The following is a 22,146-nucleotide window of genomic DNA, read 5'->3' as shown; positions in this document are numbered from 1 at the left end:
ATGCATTAATTCCACATTCTCCTTGCCCCCAGCCCCTGCAACCTGTACTTTAACTTCTGTCTGTATGAGCTTGCATATTCTCTGATATTTTCTTTGTAGTTAACATGGGGCTTAAATTTAACATCCTAAATCTATAAAATTTCATTTGCTTTGATACCAACTTAACTTCAATAGTATACACAAACTATGTTCCTGTACCCCTCCGTCCCTCTACCTTTAAGTAGTTCTTGTCACAAATTACATGTTCATACATTCAAAATTGCTGCTTTTGAAGTACAAGAGCTTTGATTTTTTTCCCCTCAAGTCAAGCTGCTAGTTACCAATTGCTAATAGTTCCTATTCCTTAGGAGGTAATAAACAAGGATTGGCAAAATATGGCCCAAGGTCAAATCCATCCCACAACCTATTTTTATTTTTTTTTATTTTTACAAACATTCCCCCTTCCCCCACTCACCATCTCCTCCCCCTCATAACCTCTAATCTGCTATCTCTGCAATTTGCTATTTCTAGTTATCCGTTAAAAGTGGTATCATACACTTTTTGTCCTTATGTGCTTTGCTTATTTCACTAAGCATAATGTTTTCAGTTACAGCATGTGTCATAATTTCATTCTGTCTTATGGCCAAATAATATTCCATTTTGTGTATATAGCACATTTTATTCAACCATTCCTCTGTTGATGGACACTTGGGTTGTTTTCACCTTTTGGCCATTGTGAATAGTGCTGCTATGAACACTGGTGTACAAGGACTTATCTGAGACTACATTTTCACTCTCTTTGAGTATATACCTGGAAGTAGAATTCTATATTTAACTTTTTGAGGAACCGCCATATTGCTTTCCACACTGGCTGCACCATTTTACTTTCCCACCAACAAGGCACTAGCATTCCAATTTCTCTGCATCCTCTCCTACACTTGTTACTTTCTGGGTTTTGTTTTGTTTTAGTAATAGCCACCCTTGTGGTTGTGAACTGGTATCTCACCGAGGTTTTGATTTGCATTTCCCTAACGCCTGATGAGTTGAACATCTTTTCATGTGTTTATTGGCCATTTGTATATCTTCTTTGGACAAATGTCTATTCAAGTCCTTTGCCCATTTTTTAATTGGGTTTTCTTTCTTTTAGTCGTTGCTCTGTAAAATTTTTACATATTATGGATATTAAGCATTATCAATATATGGCTTTCAGCTATTTTCTCCCACTCTGTAGGTTGTCTTTTCATTTTCTTGATAATTTCTATTGATGCAAAAATGTTTTTAATTGGGATTAAACAAAATTTATTTATTGTTTCTTTTGTTGCTTGTGCTTTTGGCATCATATCCAAGAGTCCATTGCTGAATCTCAGGTCATGAAGATTCTCCCCTATGTTATTTTTATATATGGTGTTTTTATATATGGTGTGAGGCAGAGGTCTAACTTGATTCTTGTGCATGTGGACGTCCAGGTTTCCCAACACCATTTATTGAAGAGACTATTCTTTCCCCACTGCATGTAGTAATTAGCACTTTTGTCAAAAATCAGCTGGACATTGATCTGTGAGTCTGTTTTTGAACTTTCAATTCTGTTACATTAATCTATTTATTTATCTTTACGTCAATATTTTTAAACAGTTCTTTACCTGTTTTGTAAAGAAAGTTGTATTGGAATACAGTCATGCCTATTCATTTATTATCGTCTATGGCTGCTTGCTTGCTGTAAGAGCAAAACTGAGTCACTACAACAGAGACCATACAGCCCACAAAGCCTAAATTATTTACTATCTGGCCCTTCACAAAAAAGTTTGCTGACCCTTGTTCTATATGATTTAATTATTTATCGTATGCCTGCTTTTATTTGAATATAATCTTCATGATGGAAGGATTTTTTTTTTGGTCTATTTTATTCATTACTACATCCTCAGAGCTGAGAACAATGCCTAGCAGTAGTAGGTCAGCATACACTGTTGAATTAAGAAAATTTCTAATTAAATTATACCTATTTTATTTTTTAGGTGAGATCACTCATAGTACTGAAAAACAGTTCGTAGAAATACTCTTAATAAATGTCTAAACAATATCTAATTGAAACGAGTTAGAAATTTTCCAGTTATTTCAAATTACCTATTAGCTTGTATACATATTTTTAATAATCTCTTATGAATATAAATACAACAAATTAAGCTCCAGGATATAATTCAAAAATAAGTTGATATTCAGAAAACATTTTTGAAATCATATAAAGGCTATTGCTTCAAAAAAGCTTCTCTACACAAAGAAAAAGTAAACCTTTTTGTGTCAAAGCAGACTCAGATTCAGAAATTCTGTAATCACATTGCATGTTATTTGCATATAATAACCATTACACCTTACAACCAACCAGACATGTATTACACTTTACTGTATGCCAATGTAACTGTATACTAGTTTCCTTTATCTTCTCTAACCATTTTCAGCTAATTTTGAAAGGAGTAGATATTTCAATAATAAAGTCAAAAGAGGCAATTTTAAGTAACTGGCTAAGCAAAAAAAGAAAAAATTACCTATTCAGGATTACTAATCATGCATCAATCCTTTATCAGATGAGTATTCCAGAAAACAATAATATTCTTAAGAGATTGAGAAAAATTTCTAGAAAGGGGTCAATAACATCTTTCCTATGTTTTTATTCATACTTACATGCTAAATTAAATGCCAAAAATAGCCACAAACAATTTTGTCAGTTTGGTGAATGCTATTAAATAAGAGAGCACAAAAAGAATTTAAACTTAAAAAGCCATGTTTTTTTAAAAAAAAGACCAAAAAAAACAAGAAAAACATAACAAGGACGGGAAATGAATACATTTACTAAGCATCTAATATGTGCCAGAAAATGTGCTAGCCTTTTTCATATACATTGTTATTGAATCTTTAAAATAACCTTTGAAGGTACATCATTCTTAATGAGAAAACTGAGCTCGTAGAAGTTAAATAATGCACACAGTGTCATGCAGCAATTAAATGCCCGAGTGAGAAAGAGATCTCTGGTTCTCAAACCTCTTTCTTACCACACCAGAGTTTTCCCGAAGTGTGGATGGTGAGACGATTTTAGATGATACCAAACATGTTTTATTTTAATAGTCATTTGTTTTAGCTTGTGTTAGGAAAACAAGCTATCACGTAAAACCTCTTACTTGATGGATATTACTCTTTAGGATGAGGTTAAATAAAATGTAAGAGATTTTTAAAGAAACTATTAAGTGGCTAGTAAAACCAGAGTACATGCACAGGGCAAAAACTCATGGTGGCATGTAAAATGAGATTTGAAAAATGCTATCAAACAAGAAATTGCTTTACTAAAAAACATCCTGCTCAACACTTATTGGTTTCTTGATTAAACAAAGCAAAGAGATGAATTTACAAGTAAAATTATAGACATACCTGACATAGTCTGATCAAGTTTGTGGATAAGAGACTTTTTAGCACATTCAACATCAGGACTTGGGTAATCCAAAACTTGCCTGCACCAAACTAACGGACTAACCGATTTCTGCATTGGTGTAAGTTTTTTCTTTGGTGATGAATACAGCCTAGAAAAACAAGAAACAACAAACAAAAAAACACAAAAGGGTAATATTAATTATTAAGCACAGTGTTCCAAAACAGGGATCTTCTCAGATGGATTTAAACTGTGGAGGGGAAGGCGATAAAAGTATGTAGTATGTTTAAAATCATCTACATTTACTTAATGCACAGAAAGAAAATGACACTACAGGATCATTATATAAACCCAAGTCTTGAGTATTAAATAAACCAAAATGAGGTCAACTGTCCAATCCTAAAATCTGTCTTATTTTTCCCATTTATTCTCATTACTAAACTATGAGGAAATGTCTGTTTTTACAATAGTCAAGTACTATTGAAAACAGAATAAACTAACTCCCAATTCATAGCCTTATCATGTGGCTAGTCTAGGAGGCAGAATGAGAAGATGAATATCTTGCTCTCCACCTCCCATCACCCCTCCTACTACAAGCGCATACAAAATCTACCATTCATTTTAGTTAAGCAGTGTCCTCTCCACAGCTCTCTTTACAAATGATAATATGTCAGTGAAGAGCAATATTTTAAATCCTTAATAACTTGATATGAATCAATTTTATGAAATTACTTCAGTCTCAGGAAAAGAAGATAGGGAAAGTATTTTATAAACCCTTGGGGAAGGTATACAGAAGGGAAAAAGAGATCAGAAGTAGGGGAGGAGTGTACTTCAATTTTCTTATAGTTTTTCTTCAAATTAATCCAGATGATGTTAATTCATTCTAATGTATTTCAAGTGTAACTCCTAATGAAAAATATGAATGGTTATTTGATTTTTAATAAGGGTGATTTTCAAATTAAGACATTTTAAGTGGAAATTATGACATCCGTAAAATTATTCTTCCATGTGTTCACACACTCAAATGTTTCAATAAAGCAAGGAGTTAACAGTTTCATATTTTACGTTAATCAAATTAGAAAAATAAATGAAGTGTTGTTCTGGTGTAAACATTTAAATATATCTCTACAGTATTGGAATAAACAAACTACTTTCTAAATGGCAATATGTGCATTTTCCATCCCTTCTTTCTTCTCTCCTGTCTACAACCTAGGTCTATAATTCACATACATTGTCTAGCTCTGATCAAGATAATCAAGGCTAATAGGATAAATGACCAATTCTCTAGTCCACAATCCCTATTTATTTGGACAAAAATATTGAAATAGAAAGTGAATTTCTGAAACAACTGATTAACAATTCAAAATGAAAGTGAAAACAATGGGTTCATCCTCTTTCCAACTTTAATACCAAAATATTCTGTAACACTCTATATCAGCATTCCTATTTTAAAAATTGCAATAACTATTATAAACTGATACCTTATGTTAGCAAATGTTTAGCAAGCTAAATGTCTAAAGATGACTAACATTAACAAAATAACTATATTATCGCTACTCTTTCAATATATAAATTTCCCCTAGATTCACTTGTTTCACACAATTTACCCATGCAATTTACATGTGCTTATTATACTCTTCTACTGTTGGCTATAAAACTCATTTTTAAGTGCAAAGAATATAGGTGAGCCTCAAAAACATCATGCTCAGTGAAAGAAGCCAGACCCAAAAGAATACATTTTGTATGATTCCATTTATATGAAATGTCCCAAAAAGACAAATTTAGGGAGACAAAGTATATTTGTGGTTGACTTGGACCGGAGGTGAGAATGATAGTGAAGTTTCTTTTTAGGGTGATAAAAATGTTCTAAAATTAGAATTTGATGATGGTTGTATTTGGCATGAGATGGTTGTAAATACACTAAATTCACTGAATTGTGTAATTATTAAAACAGGTGAATTTTATGCTAGGAAAGTTACCTCAAGCTGTTTTTAAAAAGCTGTAAGGTGCTTTGAATTTTTAAAAATACAGAAACTACTATAAAATAAATGAACAAAACACCAATACTTCAAACAAAAACATCATTATCCCTCCTGCCCCCATGGCATCTTTCCTGTTTCTGCCAATGGCACTATATAATTCATTCAGTTACAAAGCCCAAAACCTTATGAGTAACTCTGGAGTTCTCCATCTTTTTTGTTACCTACTTGAACCAAAAATGTGTCACCGAGTCCTTTTGACCCTACCTTTATAAACTATTGTTTATATTCTTATTCCTATATGTACTCCTCCAACTGCTCTTTCCTTCCATTAGCAGATAGAAGTTAATGGAACAACTTGTCCTTACTTAGAGGGATGAAACCCAACTAACTCTATCATTTTGTCCTCTTATTTCAGTGTCCTTATTACTCCCCCCATACCCACCTCCCCAAGTACAGAAATGAAGGGTTTTGGCACAAAATTATTCTTTGGTCAGGAACCATTTGGTTGAAATTTCAAAGTACTTCTAAATCTGCCAAGGGACATATGAGCTGGGTTGCACACAAAATCATATCCTCTTTTAGCAGGAATAAGGTGTTTAAGACCTTGAATTTTAAAGAAAATCTCAAATAAATGTATTTGCAATCATAATACATACCATTTCCTTTGCTCATTACAAACACAAGGATTTCTTCAAAATCCTTGAATGTTGCCTACTAACATCATTTTTTTCCACTTTAACAGTTAAGAATTTCCTAAATCATAGCATATGGTTTAATTTAGAGGAACTCACTTCTGATGCACACTACCTGGAGTTTACTGATGGCTAATGGAACTTAAAATCAGTTGATATTTGTTAAGTTTTTATTTCCCAAAGAAAACTTGAAACATGTTACTTTATAACCCTACTCCTGCTAAAATAAGTCAAGGCATTAACAAGGTAAAACTAGGTGGTTCAGGGTGGGCTGGTTGGCTCTCTGTTTCGTCCCCACCCCTCAATTCTCAATTCAGATGTCACAGGAACTGGGCCTCCACCCTCACCCAGCGTCAATGAAAAAGGCAGTGGGCAGCAGGGCACCTTGTCCTACCTCTTTACCCCCCAACATATCAGCAGGGCCCGGTGGGGGGCTGAGTTCACACACACCCCATCTATAAAGAGGTGGTATGTGTCAACACTTCATGTTTGCTGAGGTGGTATCAGTGAGGCTCAGCGGGGAACAGAACATCCATTACTAGCTGGAACCATGCATGACATCTAAACAGGGTGACTAACTGCATGCTGAAAAAGAAGACAGGATCCCAAGTCTCAAAGCATAATACCCAAATTGTCCAGGATATGACTGAAAATCACTCATCATACCAAGAAAACAGTTAAAGGAAAGTTAAAAGAACAGAAACAAATTGAGCCAAACTGAAAACAAACAACAAAATAGGAGACATGCACCCAACCATACCAGTAATTGCATTAAATGTGAACGGACTAAACATGCTACATGAAAGGCAGAGATGGTCATTCTGGATAAAAATGCAAGACCCACTATATGTTGTCAACAAAAGAAACACCTAGCTTCAAAGTCACAAACAGGTTGAAAGTAAGAGAATGGAAAAAAATAAGCCATGTACATAGTAACTAAAAAAGAGTTGAGTCCTGTTCTGGTTTGCTAATGCTGCCAGAATGCAAAGCCCAGAAATGGACTTTTATAAAGGGGGGTTATTTGGTTACACAGTTACAGTCTGAAGGCCATATAGTGTCCGTCAACAAAGGGTACCTTCACTGGAGAAAGGCCACTGGCATACGGAAAGCCTATTAGCTGGGAAGGCATATGGCTGGCATCTGCTTGCTCCCAGGTTGTGTTTCAAAATGGCTTTCTCCAAAATGTCTGCATCAGCTTCCAACAGCCATCTTCAAAACATCTGTCTCAGCTATGGCAGTGAGCTCCTTCTGCCTGAGCTTATATAAGGCCTTAGTAAACTAATCAAGGCCCACGCTGAATGGGCATGGCCACACTCCAAGGAAATACTGAACTAATAGGTTCCAACCTAAGCCACACTAATATGTCTGCCCCCACAAGACTGCATTAAAGAATATGGCTTTTTCTGGGGGGCACAATATATACAAACCAGCACAAGTCCCTACTTTAATAACAGACAAAGTAGAGTTTAAGATAAAAATTACTGGCCCTGATCAAGATGTCGGAGTGAGATGCTTCAGGGCTCTGTCCCACTATAGAAGTTTTGAACAACCACAAGAACTGGCAGAAATGTCTTTCCCAATGCTCAAAAACAAAAAAAAATTCAAGAACTACAATAACAGGGAAATAATTAAATCAAGAAAAAAGCCACTTAAAAGTGGTAGGATCTTGCAGAGCTTTGACTGGACTGTCTCTCACCTCTCATCAGCCTGGTGTGAAGCCAGCCTGCCTGCTCATGCAGATTTCTAGTCACGGTTTCTGGGGCAGCAGAGTAACCTTCATACAAATACTGGAAGCATGTGTATCAGTTTGGTACCACCTTGAGGAACTTGCCATCTCAGAACTTGCTCTGCATGAAGGAGGCAGTTCATCAAGTTCTACCATAGAACTTGCCCTGTGTCTAGTAGGTGGTTCAGAGAGTTCTCCTATAGAAGTCTGTGGGAAAGCAGTCAAGTCCTGCTGCCTGGGGTTAGAGAAAGTGGCCATAGGATATAACTACACTGCCCAAGACCATGAGGAAAATGTGTAAACAGGAATTCCTAGGGAAACATACGCATGCCCAAGACAAGGCACATCAACAGAATCAGGGAGCCTCCTATGCCTGGGCCTGAGGTATTCTCCAAACTCATTGTATGGATAAGCCCTGAAGTAGAGCACTTGGAGGGGTCGATCTGCAAATTTTCTTGTTTTCCTTCCGCTGTTGCTGCTTCTTTTGTTGCTGCTGTTAGCTCATGGCATTTGTTTTGGTTTGCTAAAGCTGTCACAATGCAATATACCAGAAATGGGTTGGCTTTTTCAATGGAAATTTATTAGGTTGCAAATTTACAGCTCTAAGGCCATGAAAATGTCCAAATTAAGGCATCAAAAGGTGGATACCTTCTCTGATGAAAGGCAGATGGCATCCAGGATTCCTCTGTCAAGGCACATGATGACATTTGCTGGTCTTTCTTCTCCTGGGTTCTGGTTTCAAAATGGTTTTCTCCAAAATGTCTCTGGGTGTTTTCTCTTCAAGCATCTGTGAGCTCTCTCAGTTTCATCTGTCTTTTATCCTCTCATAAAGGACTCCAGCAAGGGGATTAAGATCCACCTTGAATGGGCTGAGTTACATCTTCATGGTAACAACCTGATCAATAGGTCCCACCCAACAAAAGATCTGTCCCCATAAGACTGGATTAAAAAGACATGGCTTTTCTGGGGTACCTAACAGATTCAAACCAGCCCAGTATTCAAGGACAACTCTGTCACAACAGTAGTTGGATACAAGCTTAAGGAACAGGCACCTCAGAGTCTCCAGCAATAACACAATAAAATATCAAAATGTCCAGGTATGAACAAAAGGTTTTAAAACATACATGGAAACAGGAAGCATTGGCCCAGGAAACAGGGGGAAAAAAGGAGAAGATTGAAGCATGAGAAACCATCAATGAGAAGGATCAGACCTGAGACATGGCAGATAAACTTTTTTAAAATGGTGCTAAATATGCTCAAGGAGGTAAAGGAAAACATGGAAAAAGAACTAAAGGAAATCAGGAAAAAACAGATGAACACAACAAGACTATCAAAAGAGAGATGGGAACTATGAAAGAACCACACAGGGCTGAAGACCTCAGTAACAAAAATTAAAAATCCCTAGAGGGGTTCAACAGCAGATTGGAGGAGGCAGAAGAAAGAATCAAAGAATCTGATAAGACAGTTGAACTCATCCTGTCTGAGAAGCAGAGTCTAAAGAATGAATAAAGGTCAACAGAGCCTAAGGAATCTGTGGGACACCATCAAACATACCAGTATATGCCTTGTGGGGCCCCAGAAGGAGAAGAAAGAATGGGAAAGAGAGAATATTCAAGGAAATAATGGCTTAAAACTTCCCAAGTTTAACAAAAGACATGAATATACCCATCCAAGATGCTCAGCGAACTCTAACAGGATAAACCCAAATAGACCCACAGTGCACCCACGTTATAATCAAACTGTCGAATGCCAAAGATACAGAATTCTGAAAGCCGCAAGAGAGACATGACATATTATATTCAGGAGAGCCTCAATAATTAACTGCCAGTTCCTCAACAGAAACCATGGAGACAAGAAGGCAGTGGGAAGACATATTTAAAGTACTGACAGTAAAAAATATTCTGTATCTGGCAAAACTGTACTTCAAAAATGAGGGAGATATTAAGAAATACCCATATCATCACTAGACCAGGCCTACAAGAGGTGCTAAAGAGAGTTCTACAGGTTGAGAAGAAAGGACAATAGACAATAGATCAAAGCCATATGAAGAAATAAAGATCTCCAGTGAGGGTAATAACATGGGTAAATATAAATGCCAGTACTACTGTACTTTTGGATTGTTACCTACTTTTTACTTCCTACAGGATCTAAAAGGCAAATTCACAAAATGTCATGATAAATCATGGTTCTAGACTAATAGCATATCAACATGTTATCTGTGACAAGAACTACATAAAGGTGGAGGGGCAGGGGGGTAGTGAAACGTACTTGTATGCACTTTTGAAGTTAAGTTGTTATTAAAGAAGATGAGATTGTTATAGATTTAGGATGTTCAATAAGAGTCCCATGGTAACTACGAAGAAAATACTGGAGAACATGCACGCTTATAGAGACAGAAATTAGAGTACAGGTTGCCGGGGGAGAGTGTGAGGGAATGGAGAATTAATATATAATGAGTATAGGGTTTCTGTTTGGGGAGATGGGAAAGATTTAGCAATGGAAGGTGGTGAGACTACTATAATATTTTAATGTGATTAATCCCACTGAATGTTATGCTTGAGGGTAGTTGAGATGGGATAGTTGTATACATGTTCCTGCAATTTAAAAAAAAGCTAAAGAAAAATGACAAGGCAATACATGAATCTGGATAAGATCTAGCAAGGGAGGAGAAAAGGCTTAAACATTATTGGGACACAAGAAAAAACCTGATTATAGAATGTAAGTTTTACATCAAAGTTAAATTTCTTGATCTTAGTAATTACACTCAAGGTGGTTACATAAGTGAATATTCTTGTTCTTAGGAAATGTACATGGCCAGTATTAAGTGTTCACAGAATAGGTATGATATTATGCGAAATACACTAAGTTTTCAAAATATGAATTGAAAGGCAGGGAGGTAAAGAAGGATACGGCAAATGTCGCAAAATGTTAAAATTAGTAACATCTCTGGGATGGGGTAAGTTGGGAGTTCTCTTTTGGGGATTTGTATTATTTTGTAATTCTCCTGAAAGGTTGAAAGTATTTCAAAATTTAAAATAAAAAAAGACAAAACATCCAATTAAAGAATGGGCAAAGGACTTGAAAAAGGAACTCTTATACATTGTTGATGGCACTGTAAATGGCACAGCCACCAAGAAAATCAGTTTGTTTTTCAGAAAGTTGAAAATAAAATTACCATATGACCCAGAAATTCCACTTCTTGGCACATACACAAAAGAACTGAAATTAGGGACTCAAACAGATGCTTGTACACCAATGTTTATGGCAGCATTATTCAAAATAGTCAAAAGGTAAAAGAATTCCAAGCATCCATCAATAGCTGAATGGATAAATAAAATGTGGTCTATACCAACAATGGAATATTACTCAGTCATAAAAAGGAATGAAGTTCTGACACATGCTACAATATGCATGAGTCCTAAAACATTATGCTAAGTGAAATAAGCCAAACACAAAAAGACGACTATGGATATGATCCTGCTTACATGAAATACCTAGGAGAAGCAACAGATAGGAGATTATAGATTACCTGGGGGTGAGAGGTGGCAGGTAGGAAAGAGTTATTACTTAATGGGTGCAGAGTTTCTGTCTGAAGTCATGAAAAAGTTGAGGTAATGGATATTGGTGATGGTAGCATAATACTGTAAATATAATGAACACAAATGAATTACACACCTGACAGTGATCAAAATGGGAACTTCTGAGTTGTATATATGTTTCTACATGAAAAAGTTTTTTAAAAATGGCAAAGGAGTTGAATAAACATTCCTTCAAAGAAGACACACAAACAGCCAACAAGTACATGAAGAGGCACTCAACAACATTAGTCATTAGAGAAATGCAAATCAAAACCACCATGAAATACCACTTCACACTCACTAGGATAGCTACTACTTAAAAAAAAAAAAAAAAAAAAAAAAAAAAGGAAAATAACAAGTGTTGGCAAGGATGTGGAAAACTGGAACCCTCCTGTATTCCTGTTAGTATAGCCACTGTGGAAACAGTTTGGCAGTTCCTCAAAAAGTTAAAATGACTTGGCAATTCTACTCCTAGGTATATACCCCAAAGAACCAAAAACAATGATAAAGTATGGTATATACATACCATGGAATATTATTCAGCCATAAAAAGGATGAAGTTCTGATATATGCTACAACATGGAAAAACTTTGAAGACATGATGTTGAGTGAAATAAGCCAGAAACAAAAGGATCTGCAGGATTCCACTTATGTGAAATAACTAGAATACGCAAATTCATAAAAATAAAAGGTTACTGGCTACCAGAGTTGGGGAAGGTTGAATGGGGAATCAATGCTTAATGAATACAGAGTTTCTTTTTGGGGTGATGGAAAAGTTTTGGCAATGGATGGTGGTAATAATAGCACAACATTGCAAATGCAATTAATGCCACTGAATTATATGCTGGACAGTGGTTGTGCAGATTTGTATATATTATGTCCCCCAGAAAAAGCCATATTCTTTAATGCAATCTTGTGGGGGCAGACATTGTGGTTTAGGTTGGAACCTAGTGGTTCAGTGTTTCCATGGAGATTTGACCCACCCAACTGTAGGTGAGAGCTCTGATTAGATAATTTCCATGGAAGTGTGGCCACATCCCTTCAGCATGGGCCTTGATTAGTTTACTAGAGCCTTATATAAGCTCAGACATAAGGAGCTCACTGCTGAAGCTAAGACAGACATTTTAAAGATGGCCGTTGGAAGTTGATGCAGACATTTTGGAGAACACCATTTTGAAATGCAACCTGGGAGCAAACAGAAGCAGCCACATGTGTCTTCTCATCTAAAATTGAATGCATCAATTTTCAATGTCCAAAATTGAATGCATCAAGGAGAGGCTAGGCCTGCCTATAATTGTGCCTAAGAATCTCCTCCTGAATGCCTCTTTGTTGTTCAGATGTGCCCTCTCTCTAGCTAAGCCGACTTGGAAGGTGAAATCATTGCCCTCCCCTCTACATGGGATATGACACCCAGGGGTGTAAATCTCCCTGGCAACATGGAATATGACTCCCAGGGTCCCGGGGAGGAATCTAGACCCAGCATCATGGGATGGAGAACATCTTCTTGACCAAAAAGGGGAGGTAAAAGGAAATGAAATAAGCTTCAGTGGCAGAGAGATTCCAAAAGGAGCCGAGAGGTCACTCCAGTGGGCACTCTTACGCACAATATAGACAACCCTTTTCAGGTTCTAATGAATTGGAACAGCCAGCAGTAAATACCTGAAACTATCAAACTACAACCCAGAACCCATGAATCTTGAAGATGATTGCATAAAAATGCAGCTTGTGAGGGGTGACAATGTGATTGGGAAAGCCATACGGACTACACTCCCCTTTGTCTAGTGTATGGATGGATAAGTAGAAAAATGGGGACACACAAAAAAAAGTCACCCAGTGTTCTTTTTTAGTTTAATTGTTCTTTTTCACTTTAATTTTTATTCTTATTATTTTTGTATGTATGGTAATGAAAATGTTCAAAAATTAATTTTGGCGATGAATGTACAACTATATAATGGTACTGTGAACAGCTGAATATATGCTTTGTATGACTGCATGGTATGTGAATATATCTCAATGAAATTGAATTTAAAAAAATTGAATGCATCATCATAGTCCTCCTCCTCCTATCTACTACTTTTCCTGTATTTCTTACCTAGGTGAATAAAGCCATCATTCTCCCAGTTTCCAAATTCAGAAGACTATTATGAATCATGCTTCCTTACCCCACACATAAAATTCATCAGAACCTGGAGAGGCTATTAAATATTTCTCAAAAATGTCCATTTATTCCCATTTCCACTAACGCTACCTTAATAGGGGCTGTATTATCTCTTTTCAAAATTACTCTAAGAACTTAACTGGAATCTTTTGTCTTGTTCTCTTCCACTTTATTCAATACACTACAGCCAAAGTGTTAGATAAAATACAAATGCTCCTCTGCTAAAATGTCTGTGCCCGTTTCCTTTGCTCAAGATCCTAAAAGGTCTGACTGATGATCCAACTGTTATGCTACTTCCTTTGCATCATTTCTCACTCTCTTTTACCTAAATCTAAATACACCCATATGGAACTAATTTCTATTCCTGGAAAGCCCTATACTTTTGAGTGTAGGCATTTATAAATGCCATTCTCCTTGCCTGAAACAAGCTCAATTCCATCCCTTGCTTACTACCACGCCCCTCCCACCACCACCACCACCTCACCTAACTTCACCCAGCTCATCCCTACTCTCTACTGGGTCTCACCTTAAATGTCACTTTTTCCAGGAAATCTGCTCTGAACCCTGTCAAAAGACTACAAAAGGTGCCTTTACTATGTACAACTTAGTGAAGAAGGGTGTTTAACAATATGCCTTTGCAGTCACTTAGATATACCTTATCAAAAAGGAAATTCCAACCCTACTTCTATGCTAATTACAAGAAACTTACTTTTTACTGCATATAGTTTTGTCCTGTTTGAACTTTTTGAGTTGGTATTTATAATGTGAAAAGAGATATATATTTTGAAAATGTGTTAGAGACAATAAAAAGGCTACAACATAGACGAACCTCAAAAACACAATTAGTAAAAGAAGCTGAGAGACTGCATTTAAGACCAATGAGTGTCTGGCCCGGAACACCACCAGGGAATGGGTAGTTGGAGCCCACTCATGAGCGCGAAGGGAGCAGCCTTCCATCCCCTGTGCACCCTCCTAAGCACTGGTCTGGGATGACAAACCTGTGCAGACCCACGGCCAAGAGCCCCTATGCTAGGGACTGTTGGTTGGAGCAGGCAGAGGAGCATGGAAGGGGACAGCTTTCCATGCCCCATGCAGCAACTTAGCAGTGGACTGGGGAGATAAACTTTCACAGCCCTGTGGCTGCCAAGCTGGGGACTGGCCACTGAGCACAGAGCAAGCAGCTTTCTAATCGCCATCTCTGCAGTTGGCTGGGGAGATAACCCTTCACAGCCCCACAGCCGAAAGCTCCCTTGAGGGAATTCAGAATTTGTCACATTTGTGACAGCATTCACTCTTCCTCCAAAGAAGCCCTTGGTGTGCATAGCCTAGAGACTGTCTCCTGGAGCGGACTCCCTGACAAACTGCAGAGGACACACACCCCCACTCACAGGGCTGGCAGTCCTCAGTGCACATGGAAAATTGGTGCACCGATTGGGTTTCCACATGGCTTGGGCCCCCACTCAGTGTATAGATGAAGTTGGGGGAGAACTGGCTTGAGGATAAGAGGTGGCTCCAGAGCACCATCTGCTGGGATGACAAGGAAACTGCACTCCACCAAGCTGTAGCTCTGCCAAATTATAGATAAATGTTCAAATAATCCTGCATAATCCAAAAGAACCCTACCAAGATAGGCAAATACCAAGAGGCCAAAGACAACAGAAAATTATAAAGCATATGAAGAAACCAGAAGATATGGACAACCCAGACATCCAAACTAAAAACCGGAGGAAACTTGGAGCAATTAATCAAAGAAGTATACACAAACATCAATGTCATGGCTAAGGATATAAAAGACATCAAGAAGACCCTAGAAGAGAATAAAGAAGAACTTGCAAGAGTAAATTAAAAAAAAATACTGGATCTTATGGAAATAAAAGATACTGTTGCTCAAATTAAAAAATATTCCTCAGACACATAATAGCAGATTTGAAGAGACAGAGGAAAGAATTAGCAAACGACAGAGCGATGGAATGTGAAAGCACAAAAGAATGAATGGTGAAAAAAATAAAAAATTTGAAGTGGATCTCAGGGAAATGATAGAAAACATGAAGTCCGCAAATATAAAAATCATTGGTGTTCCAGAAGGGGAAGAGAAGAGTAAACAGCTAGGAACAGTATTCAAAAACATTGTTGGGGAAAATTTCCCAACCCTCCTACATGACATAAATAAGCAAATCAAAGATGCCCAATGAACTCCACATACAATAAATTCAATAAACCCACTCCAAGAAATATTCTGATCAGACTGTCAAATGCTGAAGAGGAGAAAGTTGTGAAAGAAGCAAGGGAAAAGCAATTCAATGCATACGAGGGAAGAAACATAGACTAAGTACTGACTAGGCAGTGGGCACCATGGAGGTGAGGAGGCAGTGGTATGACACATTTAAAATTCTGAAAAAGAAAAACTGCCTGCCAAGAATTCTTTATCCAGCAAAGCTCTCCCTCAAAATTGAATAATAATAATTGGTGAATTATTCCCTTTATTCGTAAATAGTGTCATTCTTTGTTGCTCTTTCACAGACAAACAAATGCTGAGAGAATTTGTTAACAAGACACTTACCCTACACAAAATACTAAAGGGAACTCTACCAACTGAGAAAAAAAAAGACAGGAGAGAGAGGCCTAGAGAAGAATTGAAGAGTATTAGGGAGGGTAACCTAAAGGAAATAGAGAGGGAAAAAATAGATCTGACAACTAAAAACCAAAGGATAAGATGGCTGATTCAAGAACGGCCTTCACAGTAATAACACTGAATGTAAATGGATTAAACTGCCCAATTAAAAGATACAGATTGGCAGAATGGATTTAAAAATAGGAACTATCAATATGCTGTTTAGAAAAGACTCATCTGAGCCCCAATGACACAAAGAGATTGAAAGTGAAAGGATGGGAAAAAAAAATTTCATGCAAGCTACAGACAAAAGAAAGCAGAGGTAGCGTACTCATTTCAGATAAAATAGACTTTAAATGCAAGGATGTCATGAGCAACAAAGAATGACACTATTTACGAATAAAGGGAATAATTCACCAAGAAGAAACAGCAATCATAAATATTTATGCACCCAATCAAGGTGCTCCAAAGTACATGAAACAAACACTGACAAAAGTGAAGTAAGCAATAAATGTTTCCACAATAATTGTGGGAGACTTCAATACACCACTCTTTCTTATAGATAGAACAACCAGAGGACCAACAAAGAAACTGAGAACCTAAACACTGTGATAAACGAATTAGACTTAACAGACATATATAGAGCATTACATCCCAAATTACCAGGATATACATTCTTCTCTAGTTGCTCATGGAACTTTCTCCAGGATAGTTCATATGCTGTGGCATAAAACAAGCCTCAATAAATGTGAAAAGACTGAAGTTATTCAAAGCACATTCTCTGACCACAATGAAATGCAACTAGAAGTCAATAACCATCACGGACCTAGAACATTCGTAACTATCTGGAGGTTAAACAACACATTCCTAAACAATCAGTGAGTCAAAGAAGAAACTGAAAGAGAAATTGCTAAATGTCTAGAGACGAATGAAAATGAGAACACAAAATATCGAAACTTATGGGATACAGTGAAGGCAGGGTTAAGGGGGAAATTTATAGCTCTAAATGCATACATTAAAAAGGCAGAAAGAGCTAAGATCAAATAACTAACGGAACAACTGAAGAGGCTAGAGAATGATGAGCAAACTAATCCTAAAGGAAGTAGAAGAAAGTAAATAACAAAGATTAAAGTAGAAATAAATGATATGGAGAACAAAAAACAATAGACTAAATAAACAATAGACTAAATAGAATAAATAAAACCAAAAGTTGGTTCTTTGAGAAGATCAACAAGATTAACAAATCCTTAGTGTGCCAGTTTGAATGTAATATGTCCCCCAAATGCCATTATCTTTGATGCAATCTTGTGGGGCAGACATTTTAGTGCTGATTAGACTGGAATTCTTTGAGTGTTTCCATGGAATACGCCCCACATAACTGTAGGTGATAACTGATTAGATATTTCCATGGAGGCGTGGCCTCACCCATTCAGGGTGGGCCTTGATCAGTGGAGCTATATAAATGATCTGACAGGCAGAGGGAACTCAGTGCAGCTGTGAGTGATGTTTTGAAGAGGAGCTACAGCCAAGAGGGACACTTTGAAGAAAGCACAGAAGCTGCAGATGAGAGACATTTTGAACATGGCCGTTGAAAGCAGACTCTTGCTCTGGAGAAGCTGAGAGAGGACAAATATCCCAAGTGCAACTAAGAGTGACATTTTTGAGGAACTGCAACCTAGAGAGGAACGTCCTGGGAGAAAGCCATTTTGAAACCAGAACTTTGGAGCAGATGCCAGCCACGTGCCTTCCCAGCTAACAGAGGTTTTTCAGACACTGTGCCAGTCTGAATGTACTGTGTCTCCCAAACGCCGTTATCTTTGATGTAATCTTGTGTGGACAGACGTTATCAGTTTTGATTAGATTTCCTTGAGTGCTTCTTTGGAGATGCGCCCCACCCAGCTGTGGGTGATGACTCTGATTGGATATTTCCATGGAGGCGTGGCCCCACCCATTTAGGGTGGGCCTTGATCAGTGGAGCCATATAAATGAGCTGACAAACAGAAGGAACTCAGCGCAGCTGTGAGTGACATTTTGAAGAGGAGCTACAGCCAAGAGGGACACTTTGAAGAAAGCACAGGAGCTGCAGATGAGAAACAGTTTGAAAATTGCCATTGAAAGCAGACTCTTGCGCTGGAGAAGCTGAGAGAGGACAAATATCCCAAGTGCAACCAAGAGTGACATTTTTGAGGAACTGCAGCCAAGAGAGAAACATCCTGGGAGAAAGCCATTTTGAAATCAGAACTTTGGAGCAGATGCCAGCCACGTGCCTTCCCAGCTAACAGAGGTTTTCCGGACACCATTGGCCATCCTCCAGTGAAGGTACCGGATTGCTGATGTGTTACCCTGGACATTTTATGGCCTCAAGACTGTAACTGTGTAACCAAATAAACCCCTTTTATAAAAGCCAATCCATCCCTGGTGTTTTGCATTCTGGCAGCATTAGCAAACTAGAACAGACACCATTGGCCATCCTCTAGTGAAGGTACTCGATTGCTGATGTATTGCCTTGGACACTTTATGACCTTAAGACTATAACTGCGTAACCAAATAAACCCCCTTTTATAAAAGCCAATCCATTTCTGGTGTTTTGCATTCCAGCAGCATTAGCAAACTAGAACACTTAGCTAGACTGACAAAGTCAAAAAGAGGAAGACCCCAATAAACAAAATAATAAATGAGAGGGGGGACATCACTGCATATCCCAAAGAAATTTAAAAAATCATAAGAGGATACTAGGAACAACTGTATGACAAAAAACTAGAGAAAATGGATAATCTCCTGGAAACATATGAACAACATAGACTGACCAGAGAAAAAACAGAAGACCTCAACAAACCAATCACAAGTAAAGGGATCCAATCAGTCATCAAAAAGCTTCCTAAAAATAAAAGCCCAGGGCAAGATGGCTTCACAGGGGAATTCTATTAAACTTTCCAAAAGGAACTGACACCTATCCTACTCAAACTCTTTCAAAAAATTGAAGAAATGGAATGCTACCTAACTCATTTTATGAAGAAAACATCACTCTAATACCAAAACCAGATAAAGATGCTACAAGAAAGGAAAACTACAAGCCAAAGTCTCCCTAATGAATATAGATGCAAAAATTCTCAACAAAATACTTGCAAATCGAATCCAAAGACACATTAAAAAAATCACCATGACCAAGCGGGGTTCACGCAGGCATGCAAGGGTCGGTCAACATAAGAAAATCAATCAATGTAATACAATACATTAACAAATCAAAAGGGAAAAATTAAATGATCATTTCAATAGATGCTGAAAAAGCATTAGACAAAATTCAGCATCCTTTTTTGATAAAAACACTTCAAAATGTAGGAATTGAAGGACACGTCCTCAATATGAAAAGGGCATATATGAAAAACCCACAGCCAGCATAGTACTCAATGGGGAGTGACTGAAAGCCTTCTCTCTAAGATCCCAAACGAGACAGGATGACCACTGTCACCACTGTTATTCAACATTGTCCTAGAAGTGCTAGCCAGAGCAATCTGGCAAGACAAAGAAATAAAAGGCATCCAAATTGGAAAGGAAAAAGTAAAACTGTCATTATTTGCAGATGATATAATCTTATATTAGGAAAAATCCTAAGAAACAGATGCACAGCTACTTGAGCTAATAAACAAATTCAGCGAAGTGGCAGGACACAAGAGTAATGCACATAAGTCAGTAATGTTCCTATACACTAGAAGTTACCCAACTGAAGAGACACTCAAGAACAAGATTCCATTCTCAATAGCAACTAAAAAAATCAAGTACCTAGGAATAAATTTAACCAAGGATGTAAAAGACCTCTACACAGAAAATTATATAACTTTACTAAAATAAATAAAATGGGACCTAAAGAGATGGAAAAATATTCTGTTTTCATGGATAGGAAGGCTAAATGTCATTAAGATGTCAATCCTACCCAAAGTAATCTACAGATTCAATGCAATTTCACTAAAAATTCCAACAATCTACTTTGCAGACTTGGAAATGCTAGTTAGCAAATTTCTTTGGAAGGGAAAGGAGCCTCAAATTGCTACAGACATTCTGAAAAAGAAAAACAAAGTGGGAGGACTTACACTTCCTGACGTTAAAGCCATAGTAATCAAAACAGCATGGTACTGGCACAAAGAGAGAAATATTGATCAATGGAATCAAACTGAGAATTTAGAAAAAGACTCCAGATCTATGGCTGACTGATTTTTGATAAGGCCCCCAAATCCACTGAACTGGGACATAACAGTTTATTCAACAAATGGGGCAGATCTGGATATCCATATCCAAAAGAATAAATGAGGACCCCTACCTCATACGCGATACAAAAATTAACTCAAAGTGGATCAAAGACCTCAATATAAGAGACAGTACCACAAAACTCCTAGAAGATAATAGAGAAACATCTTGTAGACCCAGTACTAGGCGGTCACTTCTTAGACCTTATACTCAAAGCATAAGCATAAAAGAAAAAAAATAGATAGATGGGAACTCCTCAAAATCAAAAGTTTCTGTACCTCAAAGGAATTTGTCAAAAAGGTGAAGAGGCAGCCAACACAATGGAAGAAAATATTTGGAAACCATGTATCTGATGAGAGACTGATATCTTGCATATCCTACAACTCAATGACAATAGTACAAACAGCGTAATTATAAAATGGGCAAAAGATGAGAAAAGACATTTCTCTAAAGATGACATACAAATGGCTAAAAAATACGTGGAAAAATGTTCTTCACTAGCTATTAGGGAAATGCAAATCAAGACAACAATGAGATATCATCTCACATCAATAAGAAAGGCTGCCATTAAACAAACAAGAAACTACAAATGCTGGAGAGGATGTGGAGAAATTGGAACTCTTATTCATTATCTGGTTACAAAGCTACAGTCTTAAGGCCATAAAGTGTTCAAGGTAAGTCATCAACAATCGGGTACCTCCACTGGAGGATAGCCAATGGCTTCTGGAAAACCTCTGTTAGCTGGGAAGGCACGTGGCTGGCATCTGTGCCAGAGTTCTGGTTTCAAAATGACTTTTTCCCAGGACACTCCTCTCAGCACCTGTGTGTTCTTCGAAGTGTTCCTCTTGGCTACAGCAAGCTCGCTCCTTCTGTCTGAGCTTTTATAGGGCTCCGGTGAACCAATCAAGGCCCACACTGAATGGATGGGGCCACACTGCCATGGAAATTATCTAATCAGAGTTATCACCTACAGTTGGGTAGGTCACATCTCCATGGAAACACTCAAAGAATTACAATCTAATCAACACTAAAATGTCTGCCCACACAAGATTGTATCAAAGATAATGGTGTTTTGGGAGACACAATACATTCAAACCAGCACACCTATGATCCAGCAATTTCACTTCTTGGTATATACTCAGAAGATCTGAAAGCAGTGACGTGAACAGATATTTGCACACTGGTGTTCACAGTGGCATTGTTCACAATTTCCAAGAGATGGAAACAATCCAAATGAGTGGCTAAACAAAATGTGGTATATAATAAGATGGAATACTACAGAGCAGTAAGAAGGAATGAGGTAGTGAAACATATGACAACATGGATGAACCTTGAAGACATAATGCTGAGTGAAATAAGCCAAACGCAAAAGGAGAGATATTGTATGTTACCACTAATGTGAACTCCATGAAAAATGTAAAAGAAGTGTCTTATAATGTAGAATATAGGGAACCTAGAGATAGAAGCTAGTGAAGGGGGAATGATAGTCTAACATGTACAGGTAAGATAATAAGGGTGTGCTGGTTTGGGTGTATTATGTTCTTTGATACAGTCTTGTGGAGGCAGATGTATTTAGTGTTGATTAGATTGGAACCCTTTGATTGTTTCCATGGAGATGTGACTCAATCAACTGGGAGTGAAAGGTGTGACTGGATAATTTCCATGGAGCTGTTACCTCGCCCATACAGGGTGGGTGTTAACTGGATCTCTGGAGTTGTATAAAGGAATTCACAGACAAAAGGACCTCAGAGCAACTGAGAGTG

The 22,146-nt window shown here is 37.5% G+C and overlaps 1 protein-coding gene across 2 annotated transcripts in view; it reads right to left on the bottom strand.

Annotated features, from left to right (window-relative positions):
* SLAIN2 (SLAIN motif family member 2) overlaps positions 1-22,146 on the bottom strand; it is a 163,784-nt gene that overhangs the window by 88,865 nt on the left and 52,773 nt on the right. For both annotated transcript variants that reach the window (XM_037829757.1, XM_037829758.1), the window contains exon 2: positions 3,397-3,545. In XM_037829757.1, coding sequence (XP_037685685.1) covers positions 3,397-3,545 — 149 coding nt within the window. The remainder of the gene's footprint in view (positions 1-3,396; positions 3,546-22,146) is intronic.

Source organism: Choloepus didactylus, chromosome 3 (genome assembly GCF_015220235.1).
Source record: "Choloepus didactylus isolate mChoDid1 chromosome 3, mChoDid1.pri, whole genome shotgun sequence".
NCBI lineage: Eukaryota > Metazoa > Chordata > Mammalia > Pilosa > Megalonychidae > Choloepus > Choloepus didactylus.
Note: the sequence above shows the minus strand (reverse complement) of the source record. Positions and strands in the feature narration are given on the sequence as shown.